Source organism: Mirounga leonina, unplaced genomic scaffold (genome assembly GCF_011800145.1).
Source record: "Mirounga leonina isolate KUSES-001 unplaced genomic scaffold, KU_Mleo_1.0 Mir_166, whole genome shotgun sequence".
Classification (NCBI taxonomy): Eukaryota; Metazoa; Chordata; class Mammalia; order Carnivora; family Phocidae; genus Mirounga; species Mirounga leonina.
Genome location: NW_023270418.1, coordinates 32,189,061 through 32,203,380, shown reverse-complemented (window position 1 = coordinate 32,203,380; position 14,320 = coordinate 32,189,061). Strand labels below are relative to the sequence as shown.

General features: G+C 46.5%; 1 protein-coding gene across 6 annotated transcripts in view; it reads right to left on the bottom strand.

Moving 5' to 3' along the window:
- Nucleotides 1-11,790, bottom strand: part of DPP3 (dipeptidyl peptidase 3) — a 37,208-nt gene extending 25,418 nt beyond the window's left edge. The window contains exons 1-6 of one of the 6 annotated variants that reach the window (XM_035013327.1): nucleotides 11,757-11,790; nucleotides 11,453-11,652; nucleotides 10,423-10,700; nucleotides 1,131-1,269; nucleotides 793-882; nucleotides 112-249 (exon numbers count right to left, since the gene is read on the bottom strand). In XM_035013327.1, coding sequence (XP_034869218.1) covers nucleotides 112-249; nucleotides 793-882; nucleotides 1,131-1,269; nucleotides 10,423-10,700; nucleotides 11,453-11,652; nucleotides 11,757-11,775 — 864 coding nt within the window. In that variant the 5' untranslated portion in view covers nucleotides 11,776-11,790. Of the gene's footprint in view, nucleotides 1-111; nucleotides 250-792; nucleotides 883-1,130; nucleotides 1,270-10,422; nucleotides 10,701-11,452; nucleotides 11,653-11,756 lie in introns of those variants that run through there. The other 5 variants (XM_035013328.1, XM_035013330.1, XM_035013329.1 and 2 more) reach the window with 5 other exon arrangements.
- Nucleotides 11,791-14,320: the final 2,530 nt, after the last annotated feature.

Genomic DNA, 14,320 nt, shown 5'->3' with positions numbered 1-14,320 from the left:
TTACAAATGACAAAACTGAAGCCCACTGCCTCCTTATGCAGTATCCTTCCCTCCATGCCAGGTGACTCCAAAGGATGCCCTCCACTCTCCTGTACGGTTGGGGGGCCTCACCTCCTTCCCCAGCCCGAGGTGTCGAAGCCTTGGCTCCAGAGAGAACATGAGCTCCCTGCAGGTCTGCCAGAGGCTCCGGACTTCTTCCGGGTGCTGCTGAGCCGCCTCACTCCCCAGGATCACACGTTCCAGCTTCTCCTGCAGGGGAAGAGGCCATTGGCTCGGCCACACCGCCAAGCCTGTCTTCTGGACCTTCCACACCCACCCCCCAGCTCCTCTCCTGCAGTCTAAGACCCGGCTCAAAGTGCGGCTGACAGACTAGCAGCATCGGTATTGCTTGAGAAATGTTGAGCCTCAGGCCCCACAGCAGACCCGTTCAGTCAGAAGCTGCATTTCAACAAGACGGCCAGACAACTTGTGTGTGTGAGTGCCGAGAGCCCAGGTGTAAGAGTGGCCTCTGCCCTAGATGGGCCCAAGCTCACAGTGCCATTGAGGGACTCACCATGCCTGGGCCTCTCCACCATGCCCAGTGATGAGATGACCAGGCTCCATTTTCGCAAGCACTTAAGTTCATACATCCTCCCCTTGTATGCCCTCAGGTCAGCATAGTCAGGAAGAAACACTGCTTTCCCTTTATATGTGACAGGCATGGCAGTGACAGGGTCAAGGTTTTACTTAGGCCCCCACTCCCATCCCGCCGGCCCCAAATTCCTCACCTTCTCCAGCCCTCCCTCAACTCACCTTGGGCAGGTTGGGAACAAACTTGGTGTCGCCAAAGGACTTGTAGTTGCCCATGTTGGAGTAGACACCTGCAGCATAGACCAGGAACGCCTGGGGGGAGGTGGGCATCAGAGACCCGGAAACACAGCCCCCCCCACAACCAGACCCCACCCCAGGGAGGTTCCCTCCTGAGATGTTAACACCCAGAGGAACCAGTATAGGCAAGGCTGGGAAATCTGGGGGCAGGACCCAGATCCCGGCAGGCCCCAGTCTGGTCCCAACATACTTTCACAGACCAATCTTCACACACCCAGTGTCCAGCCAAACCAGTCTTCTCAGCAGCCCCCAAACACACCCACCTTTGTTCCCGCTATGCCCAGCACCCTCTCAGCCTCCCGCGGCCGTTCTGTATGAGCTCTGAAGCCCAGCTGAAACACTGTCTCTGCCTCCTTCTGCAGAAAGCCTGTCTTCTGTCCCCAACCAGCCAGGCAGCTGGAACTGGAAGCATCCAATGTTAGAGCTGGAAGGGCCTTGATCATCTGCTCTATAGCTTTTGCAGGCCGAAAACTTAGTCTCCCTTCCTCTGGCAACAAGACCTCAATCGTCCTCTTGGGAAGGGGGGATCTCCCTTCCCTGACTCCGGGGGTAGTCCCAGGCTCAAGCTAGACAGTAAGAGCCCTACCCAGGCGTTTCCTAGTGGCAAAGAGCCTCTGTTTTTATACTAGGGATCATGGAGCCTGGAGCCCCTGGAGCTCCCCTGTTGGAGTGAAGAAAGAAAGTAGGGCTGAGAGATGAAGACTGCATCAAAATGGTATCCCTGATCCCCTGAATCCAGCCGTGACTGAAGCCTTGCACTAGCCCTGGACTTTTCAATTATGTGAGGCAGTAACGCTCTCTTTTTTAAAGTAGACTTTATTTTTTAGAGCATTTCAGATCCACAGCAAAACTGGGAAGAAAGTATACAGATTCCCCATGTACCTGCTGCCCCCCGACACGAAGAGCCCTCCATATTATCAACGTCTCCCACTGGAGTGGCACATTTGTGACAACTGATGAACCTACCTGGACACATCATCACCCAAGACCACAGTCTACATTAGGGTTCACTCTTGGTGTACACTCTATGGGTTTGGACAAATGGATGGCATATATCCACTCCTACATACGATACATTATACTATAGTTTCACCGCCCTATATATCCCTCCCCTCAATGCCTGGCAACCACTGATCTTTTTTACTATCTCCATGGTTTTGTCTTTTCCAGAATATCATATAGATGGAATCAAACATATGTAGGCTTTTCAGATTGGCTTCTTTCACTTAGTAATATGCATTTGACTTCCCCCTGTCTTTTCATGGCTTGATACCTCATTTCTTTCTAGCACTGAATAATATTCCATTGTCTGGGTGGATCACAATTTGTCAACTCAGCTAGTGAAGGACATCTTGGTTGCTCTCATTGTTGGCAGTTGTGAATAAAGCTGCTACAAACATCCATGTGCAGGCTTTTGTGTGGACATAAGTTTTTACCTCCTTTCGAATTTCACCTCAGTAAATGGCAAGAAGCATGATTGCTGGATCATATAGTAAGAGCAGATTTCTTTTGCAAGAAACTGCCGAACTACCTTCCACAGTGGCCGTATGAGTTTGCATTCCCAGCAGCAATTAACAAGAGTTCCTGTTTCTGCACATCTGCAACACCATTTGGTGTTGTCATGTTTTGGATTTTGGCAAAGCTAATGGCTGTGTAGTGGTTATCTCATTATTTTACTTATTTGCAATTCCCTAATGACATAGGACGTGGAACATCTCTTCACACGCTTACTTGCCATCTGCATTTCTTCTTGGGGAAAGTATCCGTTACAGTCTTTGGCCCATTTAATTGGGTTGCTTGTTCTCTTACTGTTGAGTTTTAAGAGTTCTTTATATATTCTGGCTAGGAGTCCTTTATCAAATATTATCTTTTGCAAATGTTTTTTCCCAGTCTGTGGCTTGATTTTTTATTCTCTTGACAATGTCTTTCACAAAGCAGAACTTTTTAATTATATTGAAGCCCAGCTTATCAACTATTTCTTTACAGATCATACTTGGTGTTGTATCATAAAAAATCATCCCCATACCCAAGGTCATCTAGATTTTCTATGTTATCTTCTGGGAGTTTTACAATTTTGTATTTAACATTTAAATCTGTGATCCACTTTGAATTAACTTTTGTGAAAGATGTAAGGTCCATGTCTGGTCTAGATTCTCTTTCTTTCTTTTCTTTTTTTTGCATGTGGATGTCCAGGTGTTCCAGAACCATTTGCTGAAAAGATTATTTTTACTCCATTGTGTTGCTTTGCTCCTTTGTCAAATATCAGTTGACTGTATTTATGGGGGTCTATTTCTGGGCTCTTTATTCCTTTTTTTTTTTTTTTAAGATTTTTATTTATTTATTTGAGAGAGAGAGAATGAGAGAGAGCACATGAGAGGGGGGAGGGTCAGAAGGAGAAGCAGACTCCCTGCCGAGCAGGGAGCCCGATGCGGGACTCGATCCAGGGACTCCAGGATCATGACCTGAGCCGAAGGCAGTAGCTTAACCAACTGAGCCACCCAGGCGCCCCTGGGCTCTTTATTCTATTGCATTGATCTATTTGTCTGCCCTTTTGCCAACACCACACTATCTTGATTACTGTAGCTTTAGAGTAAGTCTTAAAGTTGAGTGGTGCTGATCCTCCAACTTGGTTCTTCTTCTTCACTCTTTCCCCAATATTGTGTTGAAAATAAAATAACTTGCTGGGATTTTTTTTTTTTTAAAGATTTTATTTATTTTTTAGAGAGCGAGCGAGAGGGAAACAGCATGAGAGGGGAGAGGGTCAGAGGGAGAAGCAGGCTCCCCGCTGAGCCGGGAGCCCGATGTGGGACTCGATCCCAGGACCCTGGGATCATGACCTGAGTTGAAGGCAGACGCTTAACCATCTGAGCCACCCAGGCACCCTAACTTGCTGGGATTTTTAATCACATTGCATCAAATCTATAGATAGAGTTGGGAAGAACTGACATCTTTTTTTTTTTAAGATTTTATTTATTTATTGGAGAGAGTGAGAGCACAAGCAGAGTGAGGGGAAGAGGGAGAAGCAGATTCCCCACTGAGCAGGGAGCCCAACATGGGGCTTGATCCCAGGACCCTGGGATCATGACCTGAGCCAAAGGCAGACGCTTAACCAACTGAGCCACCCAGGCGCCCCAAGAACTGACATCCTGACAATACAGAATCTTCCTATTCATGAACATGGACTATTTATTTAGTTCTTTGGTGTCTTTATTTATTTATTTAGTTCTTTGGTATCTTTCATCAGGTTTGTAGTTTTCCTCATTTAAGCTTTGTACAAGTTTTGTTGTATTTTTAAACTACATATTTCACTTTCTTGTGTGCTATTTAGAAATGGTATTATGGTTTTAATTTCAAATTCTTTTTTTTATAATTTTTTTTTAAGATTTTATCTATTTATTTGACAGAGAGAGACACAGCGAGAGAGGGAACACAAGCAGGGGGAGTGGGAGAGGGAGAAGCAGGCTTCCCACGGAGCAGGGAGCCCAATGCGGGGCTCGATCCCAGGACCCTGGGATCATGACCTGAGCCAAAGGCAGATGCTTAATGACTGAGCCACCCAGGTGCCCCTTAATTTCAAATTCTTATGGTTCCTTTCTGGTATATTAAAAGCAACTGACATATATATATATATATACATATATATATATATATATATATTTAAAATTTTTCTTTATTTGTCAAAGGGGGTGAGAGAGCACAAGCAGGGAGAAAGGCAGGCAGAAGGAGAAGCAGGCTCCCTGCTGAGCAAGGACCCCAATGTGGGACTCAATCCCAGGACCCTGGGATCATGACCTGAGCTGAAGGCAGACACTTAACTGGCTGAGCCACCCAGGCATCCCCTGACTTTTTCATATTAACTTTGTACCCTGCAACCTTGCTATAATCGCTTATGAGTCCCAGGAATTTTTTGGTCAGTTCTTTTGCATTTTGTACATAGATGGTCAATCATATTTTCTGCGAACAAAGACAGTTTTGTGTCTCCCTTCTTAATCTGCATACGTTTTATTTCCTGTTCTTGACTTACTGCATTAGCTAGGACTTCTGGTACAATGCTGAAAAACAGTGGTGAGGGGACTTGCATGCCTTGTTCCTGATCTTAGTGGGAAAGCTTTGAGCTTTTCACCATTAAATATGATGTTAGCTGTAGGGCTTTTGTAGATAGGCTTTATCTTTATCAAGTTGAGGAAGCTCCTCTCTATTCCTAATTTACTTAGTTTTATCATGAATGGGTGCTGAATTTTATCAAATGCTTTTTCTGCATCTATTGATATGATCATGTGGTTTTCTCCTTTAGCTTGTTGATGTGATGAATTATTTATTTCCAAATGTTGAACCAGATTTGCACACCCAGGATAAATCCTACTTGGTCATTGGTTTTTTATACATTGTTGGATTTGATTTGCTAATGTTTTGCTGAGGATTTTTGCATCTATGTAAATGAGAAATAATGGTCTGTAGTTTTCTTTTCTTGTAATGCCTTAGTTTGGTTTTGGTGTTAGGATAATGTTGGCCTCATAGAATTAATTAGGAAGGATTCCCTCTGTTCCTCTCTTTTTGAAAGAGATTATAGAGAACTGTATAATGTTGTCCTTAAATGTTTTGGTATAATTCACCAGTGAACCCATGTGAGCCTGGTGTTTTCTGTTTAAGAAGATTATTAATTATCGATTCAATTTCCTTAAGGCCCATGGGATTTATAGTGATGTTTCATCTTTCATTTCTGATATTAATAGTTTATGATTTCTCTTTTATTCCCTTAAACTGGTCAGAGGCTTATGAATCGTTGTGGTCTAAATGTTTGTGTCCCCCATCCCAATTCATACATTGAACTCTAACCCCCAAAGTGATGGTATTAGAAGGTGGGGCCCTTGGGAGGTGGTTAGGTCATGAGGCAAGAGCCCTCATCATTGGAATTAGTGCCCTTACAAGAGACACCAAAGAGCTAGTTCATCCATTCCACCATGATAGGACACAGTGAAGTCAGCAGTGTGCAAATCGGAAGAGGGCTTTCACCAAAACTTGACCGAGCTGGCACCCTGAACTTGGACTTTCATATGAGAAATAAATTTCTGTTTATAAGCCCCTCAGTGGTATTTTCTTATAGCAGCCCCAAAAGACTAAGACATCAATTTTGCTGATCTTTTCAAAGAACCAGCTTTTGGTTTCATTAAGTTTCCCTACTGATTTCCTGTTTTCAATTTTATTGATTTCTGCTCTAATTCTTTTTATTTCTTCTGCTACTTTGGATTTAATTTGCTCTTTTTTTTTTTTCCTAAGATGGAAACAGACGATTGATTTTAGATCTTTCTTCTTTTCTAATATATGCTTCAATGCTATAAATTTTCCTCTAAGCATTGCTTTTGCTGCATCCCACAAATTTTGATAATTTGTTTTCATTTTAGTTCAATATATACATATATATATGCATGGGGGTGGGGGAGGCAGAGGGAGAGGGAGAGGGAGTCTTAAGCAGATTCTGTGCTGAGCCCAGAGCCCAACATGGGGCTCAATCTCACAACCCTGAGATCCCGACCTGAGCCAAAACCAAGAGTTGGATGCTTAACTGACTGTGCCACTCAGGTGCCTGTAAAAAAATACATATATTTTTAAGTAGTCTCCACACTGGGCCATCAATGCAGGACTTGAACTCACAACCCTAAGATCAAGACCTGAGTTGAGATCGAGCAGTCTCCCTCTGCTGCTCCCCCTGCTTGTGCTCACTCTCTCTCTGTCAAATAAATAAATAAATAAAATCTTAAAAAAAAAAAAAAAAGTCAGCCACTTCACTGACTGAGCCACTCAGGCGCCCCTTAGTTCAAAATATTTTAAAATTTCTCTTGAGATTTCTTCTTTGACCCACGTATTATTTAGAAGTGTGTTGTTTATTTTATTTTTTTAAGATTTTATTTATTTATTTGACAGAGAGAGACACAGCGAGAGAGGGAACACAAGCAGGGGGAGTGGGAGAAGGAGAAGCAGGCTTCCTGCTGAGTAGGGAGCCCGATGTGGGGCTCTATCCCAGGACCCTGGGATCACTACCTGAGCCGAAGGCAGATGCTTAACGACTGAGCCACCCAGGCACCCCAATCTCTGTCTTTTAACTGGTACATTTAGACCACTGTCATTCACAGTGATCACTGATATGGTTGGATTAGTATCTACCATATTTGTTACTGTTTTCTATTTGTTGTCCTTGTTCTTTGTTCCTACTTTTGTCTTCCATTCTTTTTCTGCCTTTTGTAGTTTTAACTCAGCCTTTTACATGAGTCCATTTCCTCTCTTTTCTTAGCTTATCAGTTATACTTTTTTACTTTTTAGTGTTGCCCTAGATTTTGCAATATGCCTTTATAACTAATCCAAGTCCACTTTCATATAACACTATGTTGCCCCATGGATAGCATGATACCTTATAATAACCTTATAATAACAAAGTAATTCTAATTCCTGTCTCCTCTCCCTTGCATCACTGCTGTCATTTATTTCACCTATATAAAAGCACACATAAGTTTTATATAGGTATAAATATGTAAATTACATATAATGTAGATAAACATAAGCATGCATAATCAAATATCCTGTTCCTATTATTTTGAACAAATGGTTGTCTCTTAGATTAAGAATAAAAAAAAAAAGTACGTTTTTTTTTTACCTTCAGTTTTTCCTTCTCCAATGCACTCCCTTTCTTACGTAGATTTCAGTTTCAGACCTCTATCATTTTTCTTTTTCCTGAAGAACTTTTGACCTTTCTTGCAAAGCAGGTCCACCGGCAATACATGACCTCAATTTTTGTTTGTCTGACAAAATCTGTTTTTCCTTCACTTTTGAAGGATAATCTCACAAGGTACAGAATCCTAGGCTGGTGGCTTTTTGTATTAACACTTCAAATACTTCAATCTACTCTTTTCTTGCTTGTGTGGTTTCTGAGGAGTTGGATGCAATTCTTATCTTTGCTCCTCTAAAGGTAGGATCCATTTTTCCTCCAGCTTCTTCTTCTAGGACTTTTACTTTGATTTTCTGTAGTTTTTTTGGCATTTAATATTCCACTTAGTGTTCGCTGAGCTTCATGGATCCATGGTTTATTATGACATTAATTTGGGGAAATTCTCAATCATTATTGTTTCAGATATTTCTTTGTTTTCTCTTTCTTCCTCTTCTGGTATTCCCATTACATATTCGTTATACCTCCTGTGGTTGCCCTACAGTTCTTAGATACTCCGTTCTGTGTTTTTCAGTCTTTTCTCTCTGCTGGTCAGTTCTTAAGATTTCTATTGGGATAGCCTCAAGCTCAGTGAGTCATTCCTCAGCTGTGTCAAGTCTACTAACAGAGACTATTAGTAAGCCCAGCAAAGGCATTCTTCATTTCTGTGTCTTCTGACTTCTAGTGGTTTGGGTTCTTTCTTAGGATTTCCATCTCTCTGCCCATCTGTTCTTGCATGTTGTCTGCTTTATCCATTAGAGCCCTTAGCATATCAGCCACAGTTGTTTTAACTCCTGGTCTGGTAAGTCCAACATCCCTGCCATGTCGGAATCTGCTTCGGGTACTTTCTCTGTCTCTTCGAACTGCGTTTTTTGCCTTTAGTATGTTTTGTCATTTTTTCTTGATAGCCAGACATGATGGACTGGGTAAAAGGAACTGCTGTAAATAGGCCTTTAGTAATGCGATGGTAAGGTGTGGAAGCAGGAGAAGCATTCTCCAGTCCCACAATTAGGTCTCAGCAGTCTTTCAGTGAGCTTTTACCTCACTGAACTTTACATGTGCTTCTCAGTCCCGCGTCCCCACCCTCCCCCTTAGGTGGGACAGGATGACAAGAACTGTCTGGAATGGGATATTTTCCTCCACCCAGGTCAGTTAGGCTCTGATAAAACCCTAGCAGGCTAGGTTCTAGAGATATAGTTTCTCCTGAGAGCAAACTGTGAAGAACAGAATGTTCTGGCATTTTTTCAAAAATGATTCCCTTTCCCCTCCCCCTGCCAGAAGCACAAGGGGCTTTTTCTCTGAAATTCATTGTGAGGACCAAGATCCTGGAGGTAAAACTCCCCAAATTCCCAAAAGTGTGGAGGCCCCTCCTCCGCGTGGGTCCTCCTGGAGTTTTTAACTCTCAGAGCTGTCCACACTGAGCCTCCAGTGATTTGTCAATCACAGTTCAGGTTTTCCGACTCCAGCACCAGCTCTGGGGGAGGCTTCTGTTCATGAATTTTTACGCTGGTGAGTTGTGATTCTCTGTACCCACCTGTCTGTCTCTCCAATTTGGGGACAGCAGTTAGCCCTGTGCCCTCACTTCTCTTAAGGACATAAGAAACGTTATTGATTTTTCCAGTTAGTTCCACATTTTACTTGCTAGGACAGACTGGTGACTTATAAGCTACTTACATGCTGGACTAGAAACTGGAAGTCATGATTTTCATTTTCACTTAAGCCAATTTGAGGTGGATTTCTGCTATTTGCAAGCAAAAGTATCCCACTGAGAACAGTAATACTTAGCTTGCACTTTCCCCAGCCATTAACTCTTTTAATGAGTAAGTCAAGGTCTAGAAATGGGATGTGATTACTAAGTTAAAGAAAGGGAGAAGAAACAGCCTGGGCCTCAGCTCAGAGATAAGCAATCCAATCCCTTTATTTTACATGTAGAAACACAGGCCATTTTCTCATACATTCTTGGTGAAAACTTTTGTAAAGATGGTTTAACAACATCAATCACTTGTAAACGTACAGAGCCTTTGATCCAACAATGCTACTTCTAGAAATAGATCCTACTCACACAGGGGCACAAGTATGCTCACTGTGGCACTATTTCTAGGAAGAATCAAGAACAATCCAAATGTCCAACAATAAGGAAAAGATTAAATTGATTATGGTATACACTACAGTGGAGTGCTTCACGGTCAACAAAAAGGATGAACTGGATTTATATGTACCCCGTGGAAGTTCTCCAAGACGTGGTGTTCAATTAAAAAAAAAAAAAAGAAAGAAAAAAGCAGAACTCCTAAGAACATGGAGAGCATGATCTCATTTACATAAAAGACAAAATGAGGAACCAGTGCACGTGTGCATGTACATGTGTAGGAACGCAATACACAGACAGAGGACTCAAAAGGCTGTACACCCCACCATCCAACATTCGTATTTCATTTTGTGCCTTTCTGCATTGCGGCAATGCACTACAAATACATCTAAATATTACTTGGCCAACAGACCCACAAACAAACAAAAGCCAGGGGACAGGCAGGGACCCACACATGCCAGAGAAAGATCTGGTTCGGATCTCAGACCTCCTGATTCCTACCCTGGACTCACTCCTCTACCATCTCTGAGTGTCCATAGCTGTTTCCTTTACTCACAGTGGCCACCATTTATCTTGGAGTCAGGTCACTGCAACCCTAGGAGGTACAGACCCTCATGCACATTTTCTAGATGAGAAGACTGAGGCTCCAGGAGAGGTTCCTGTATTTGTAGCCCTTGGTCTAATCTACAGAGAAAGACCTTTGTACCTCTGCTTGTGGTCCCTCATACCCAGAAGCCACTCAGGAAATGCCAGATGACCTAAAAGAACTGACCTGATACTCCTCCTCGGTAAGGCCCTCAGCCAGGGCATGCTGGCGCAGCTGGTCGGGGTCCTGGGCACGGAAGAGGCGGCTGAGCAGCGCATAGATGTAGGGGGCCTCAGGGGAGGTCTGCAACAGCACAGCCAGGCCTCCATACCAGGCAGCCCGTGACAGATGGTGGGCATAGAGGCGCTCTGTGGGTGACAGCAGACGGAAGGCCTCCCGGCAGTCCAGGCTAAACACACCGATGTCATTGGGCAGGATGTACTGGGCGTCCGCCATGGGCCCTGCTGAGAACCATCACCATCATCACAGCTGTCATTTACCACACACCAACTACACACCTAGCTAAGCACTCTCATGGTCTCATTTAATCCTCCCCCAAACCCATTCACAGATATGCTAACTGAGGCTCAGAGGTTAGGTGACTCATGCGAAGATATTACAAAATACACTGGTGGGTCATATTTGGCCTGGGGCCCCTCAACCTTAAAGATTGAATTCAACTACCTAGTATTACAGATAGGGAAACTGAGTCCCAGAGAGGCTAGGAGCTTTGCCTACTAACACAAGGGAGAGGACAGAAGCAGAGACCTGCATCTCTAGACTCCCAGCCCAGGCCCTTCAGGCTCCCCTTCTCTTTCTCTGACTTCCTAACCTCCTCTTCAGAATTCTCCTGTAAGTTCTTCAATTCCACCCACCACTGCGTTCACAAGGATAGAGTTCCAGGCTACCAGCTGGAAGACCCAGGTTCCAAACCTGGTTCAACCCTAGACTCCTAAAACCAAGTCAGTTGTTTCACTTTTCTGTGCCTCAGTTTCCACCTCTGTAAAATGGGGGTGATAATAAGGCCAACCTCATCAGGAGGGTGTGCAATCTGTCTCACTCTCATCCTTCTAAATGCCTTTCCTTTGGCCCTCCATCCTCCCACCGTCTCCCTGTGCTTCGCCAGGGGAGCTACAGAGCCACATTAGTTCGGAGCTGGAAGAAAACTCATTTTACAGACAGAGAGACTGAGGCTTAGAGAGGCCACGAAACTTACCGAAGTCTCACAGTTCCGCTGGGACCCGGGATCTCCCAACCCAGCGCATTTTCCACACCGCCCTCCCTTAACCCGAAAGAGTGTCCAGCCTCCCCCACCACTCCGGATGCTCCGCCCCAGTAGCACAACCCTCGGGGTTAACTCTTTGCTGCCCGGGAGGGTTCCTTGGCCTCGGGGCCGCGATGAATGTGGAAGGGGTACTGGATGAAAGGCAGAAACAGAATAATCTTGCGTTCGGTCCAGACTCGCCCTGTCCCCCGAGGATGACGCATTGTGACCCCGAAACCCGGGCGCCGCTCCTCACCTGCAGCAGCTGCTCTCATCGCAAACTCACTTCCTGCTTCCGGCTCCCCCATTCATTGGGGCTCCACGAACTCCGCCCCCCGCGGCCAATTGCCGGGCTTCGGGGCCCGGATGGGCGTCAGCTCCAGCCAATAGGCGCACCACGGCGCGCTCCGCCGGCCCGCGGCTCCCCGCTCCCGGGCCCTACTGGGCCGCCGGCGGGACGGCCCCTGCGGCCTTAGCCTTTGTCCGCGAGGGTGCAGGCTCGGCGGCCGGGAAACCGAGTGGCCGGCCTGGGCGCGGCCCAGTCCCGGCAGACCGGGCTGACAGGGTCCCTTCGAGTCCGTGCGGGGCGGCATGGGTGTCAGGTACGGACCGGCAGGGACCCCCCCACAGAGCCCCAGCGCTGCTCTCCTTTGGGTCCCCGGACCTCAGTTTTGCAGGTGGGAACCTGCGCTCTGGAAGTGATGTGACTCCCTCTCCCTCACTGGATTCGAGGGTTAGGGGTGGAGACTCTTAGGACACTGCGAACCTACAAGGCCAGCTGCCGGGCCTGAGCTGAGGCGATCACCCCCGTGCGGGGACAAGCGCTTCACTGCCCCGCCATCGATTCGCGGGGGCTTGGAAGGCAGCCGCTAAACATCTCTGAGCCTCAGTTTCCTCAGCACAAAGGGACGAGGGGCCTGGAGTTGGTTGGTGCTTGCCCGATGCCTGATGGAAGGAAGAGCTGCCTGTGACCCCAAAAGTCTGCCCAGGACAGAGCTGGGCCTGAGGTCCACCTTTGCACGTCTGGATGGACTCACAAGAGGACGACCTGGGTTGGGCATGGCATGTCCAAGTGCTGGCACCAGGCCTGGGCTCAGTGGGGAGCATTGAGAGGGGCCTGGGTCAGCGTGGGCAGAGGCAGGCCATCTAAGGTCCAATCAGGTCCCCATCATCTACTGGCTGTGTGGCCTTGGGTGGGACACTTTACCTCTCTGAGTTTTCCTCAGCCAGAAAACCCAGCTAACAATTGTCTCCACTCCGAAGGATGCTGTAGCCCTGAGTGAACTGATGACTGGGCAGTCTGCTCCCTAGTGTTATGCCCAGAGGGGCTGGAGAAAGGGAATACCTGAAATCCACACACTCTCCTTGCCCTACCTTTGCCACACCTGTGTCTGGGCTCACAGCAGCATCTGCCCACCATTGATGCCAGTTTCTCATTTATGAAAGTGCCCAAAGGCCTGCTTGACACAACAGTGCTGCTGTTGGCTCTAGTGACCATTATCATCACAGGGAGGAGCTCAAGCTCAATAAATTCTCTGTGTCCTTAGGAAAGTCCCACCTCTTCTTCCTGTGCTTCCATTTTTATTGTCTTTAAAATGGGTATACTCCCCTGACTTGGGTGAATTTGAGATGGGCACCAGCAAAGGAGGTAGTGCTCTCTAGCCACCAATGGGCAGCTCAGGCTAGTAAAAGATCCCAGTATTCCTGGCATTCTCAAACAAGCAGCGTTTTTATGTTCACAGTTAATACACGAGGTCCTGTGTTAACAGCTTGACATGGAGGATATTTCATTCTTGTAACAACCCTGATAGGATATCATCACTTTACCCATTGTAGGAGATGGGGAAACTGAGGCTAATAGGTTCATTGACTTCCCTAGTACACCCAGGCTATCCTCAGGTGTCCCTGAGCCGGGATCTAGCCTTCCTGAGAACTTCCACCACACTGTCCCCTCCACTGGCCCCAGCGCACACACGCATATAATCATACGAAGTCTACTCACTGGAGTCACGACCATCCCTAGCCTTGGTTCTTCCCTATGGAAATGCAGGAAGGGAAGGTGAGGAAGTAACATTAAATACCTACTGTATTACAGGGCTCTCAGTACATTCACAGCCATCTGGTGATATAAGAATTGCTATTCCATTTAACAGGTGAGGAGACTGAGGCTCCAAGAGCTGGAAAGGGGCAGAGGTGGGCCAAGATCAGGGCTGTCTTACCCTCCACCACTACCTCCAAGTTCTCCCTGGGGTGGTACCATGCTCTTTGCTTGTCTCTCCTCCTTCCTCTCCTTGCTGGAAACAGAAGCGGAACATCCCCTACCTGGCTCCCAACAGGGTCAGAAGAGAGAACTGGATTCCCAGTGGTATGTGCGGGGGGGGGGGGGGGCTGCAGTATTCTCACATCTGCCTGATCAGGCAGCCCCATCTTGGCTCCCCCACTGTGGCATGTGATGCTCCAGGAGCAGGAATCTCATCACATCCCCTTTTCACCACCCACAGGAGCCCTCTGTCCTATCGAGAGCCCTGGGTCTGGTCTCTGTGGCCCCTACCACCTGTGTGACCTGCAGCAGGCCCTCCCCTTGGAATCTATACTCCCTAAGGCTCTAGCGGCTGTCTTCAACTGGGGATGATGCCCAGGTCAGGCCTGTACTTAGAAGCCTCATTTTCAGAAATTTTTTATACTCCAGAACCTCCATCTGCTGGTCTCCCTAGCTTGCTCCCCCCAGGAATGGTCTGCAAGCAACCCCAGCAGCACACTGAGCCTGCCTTGGCTCTCAGAGAGACGTGCCACTTAGCCAAGATGAGTAAGGGTCCAGTT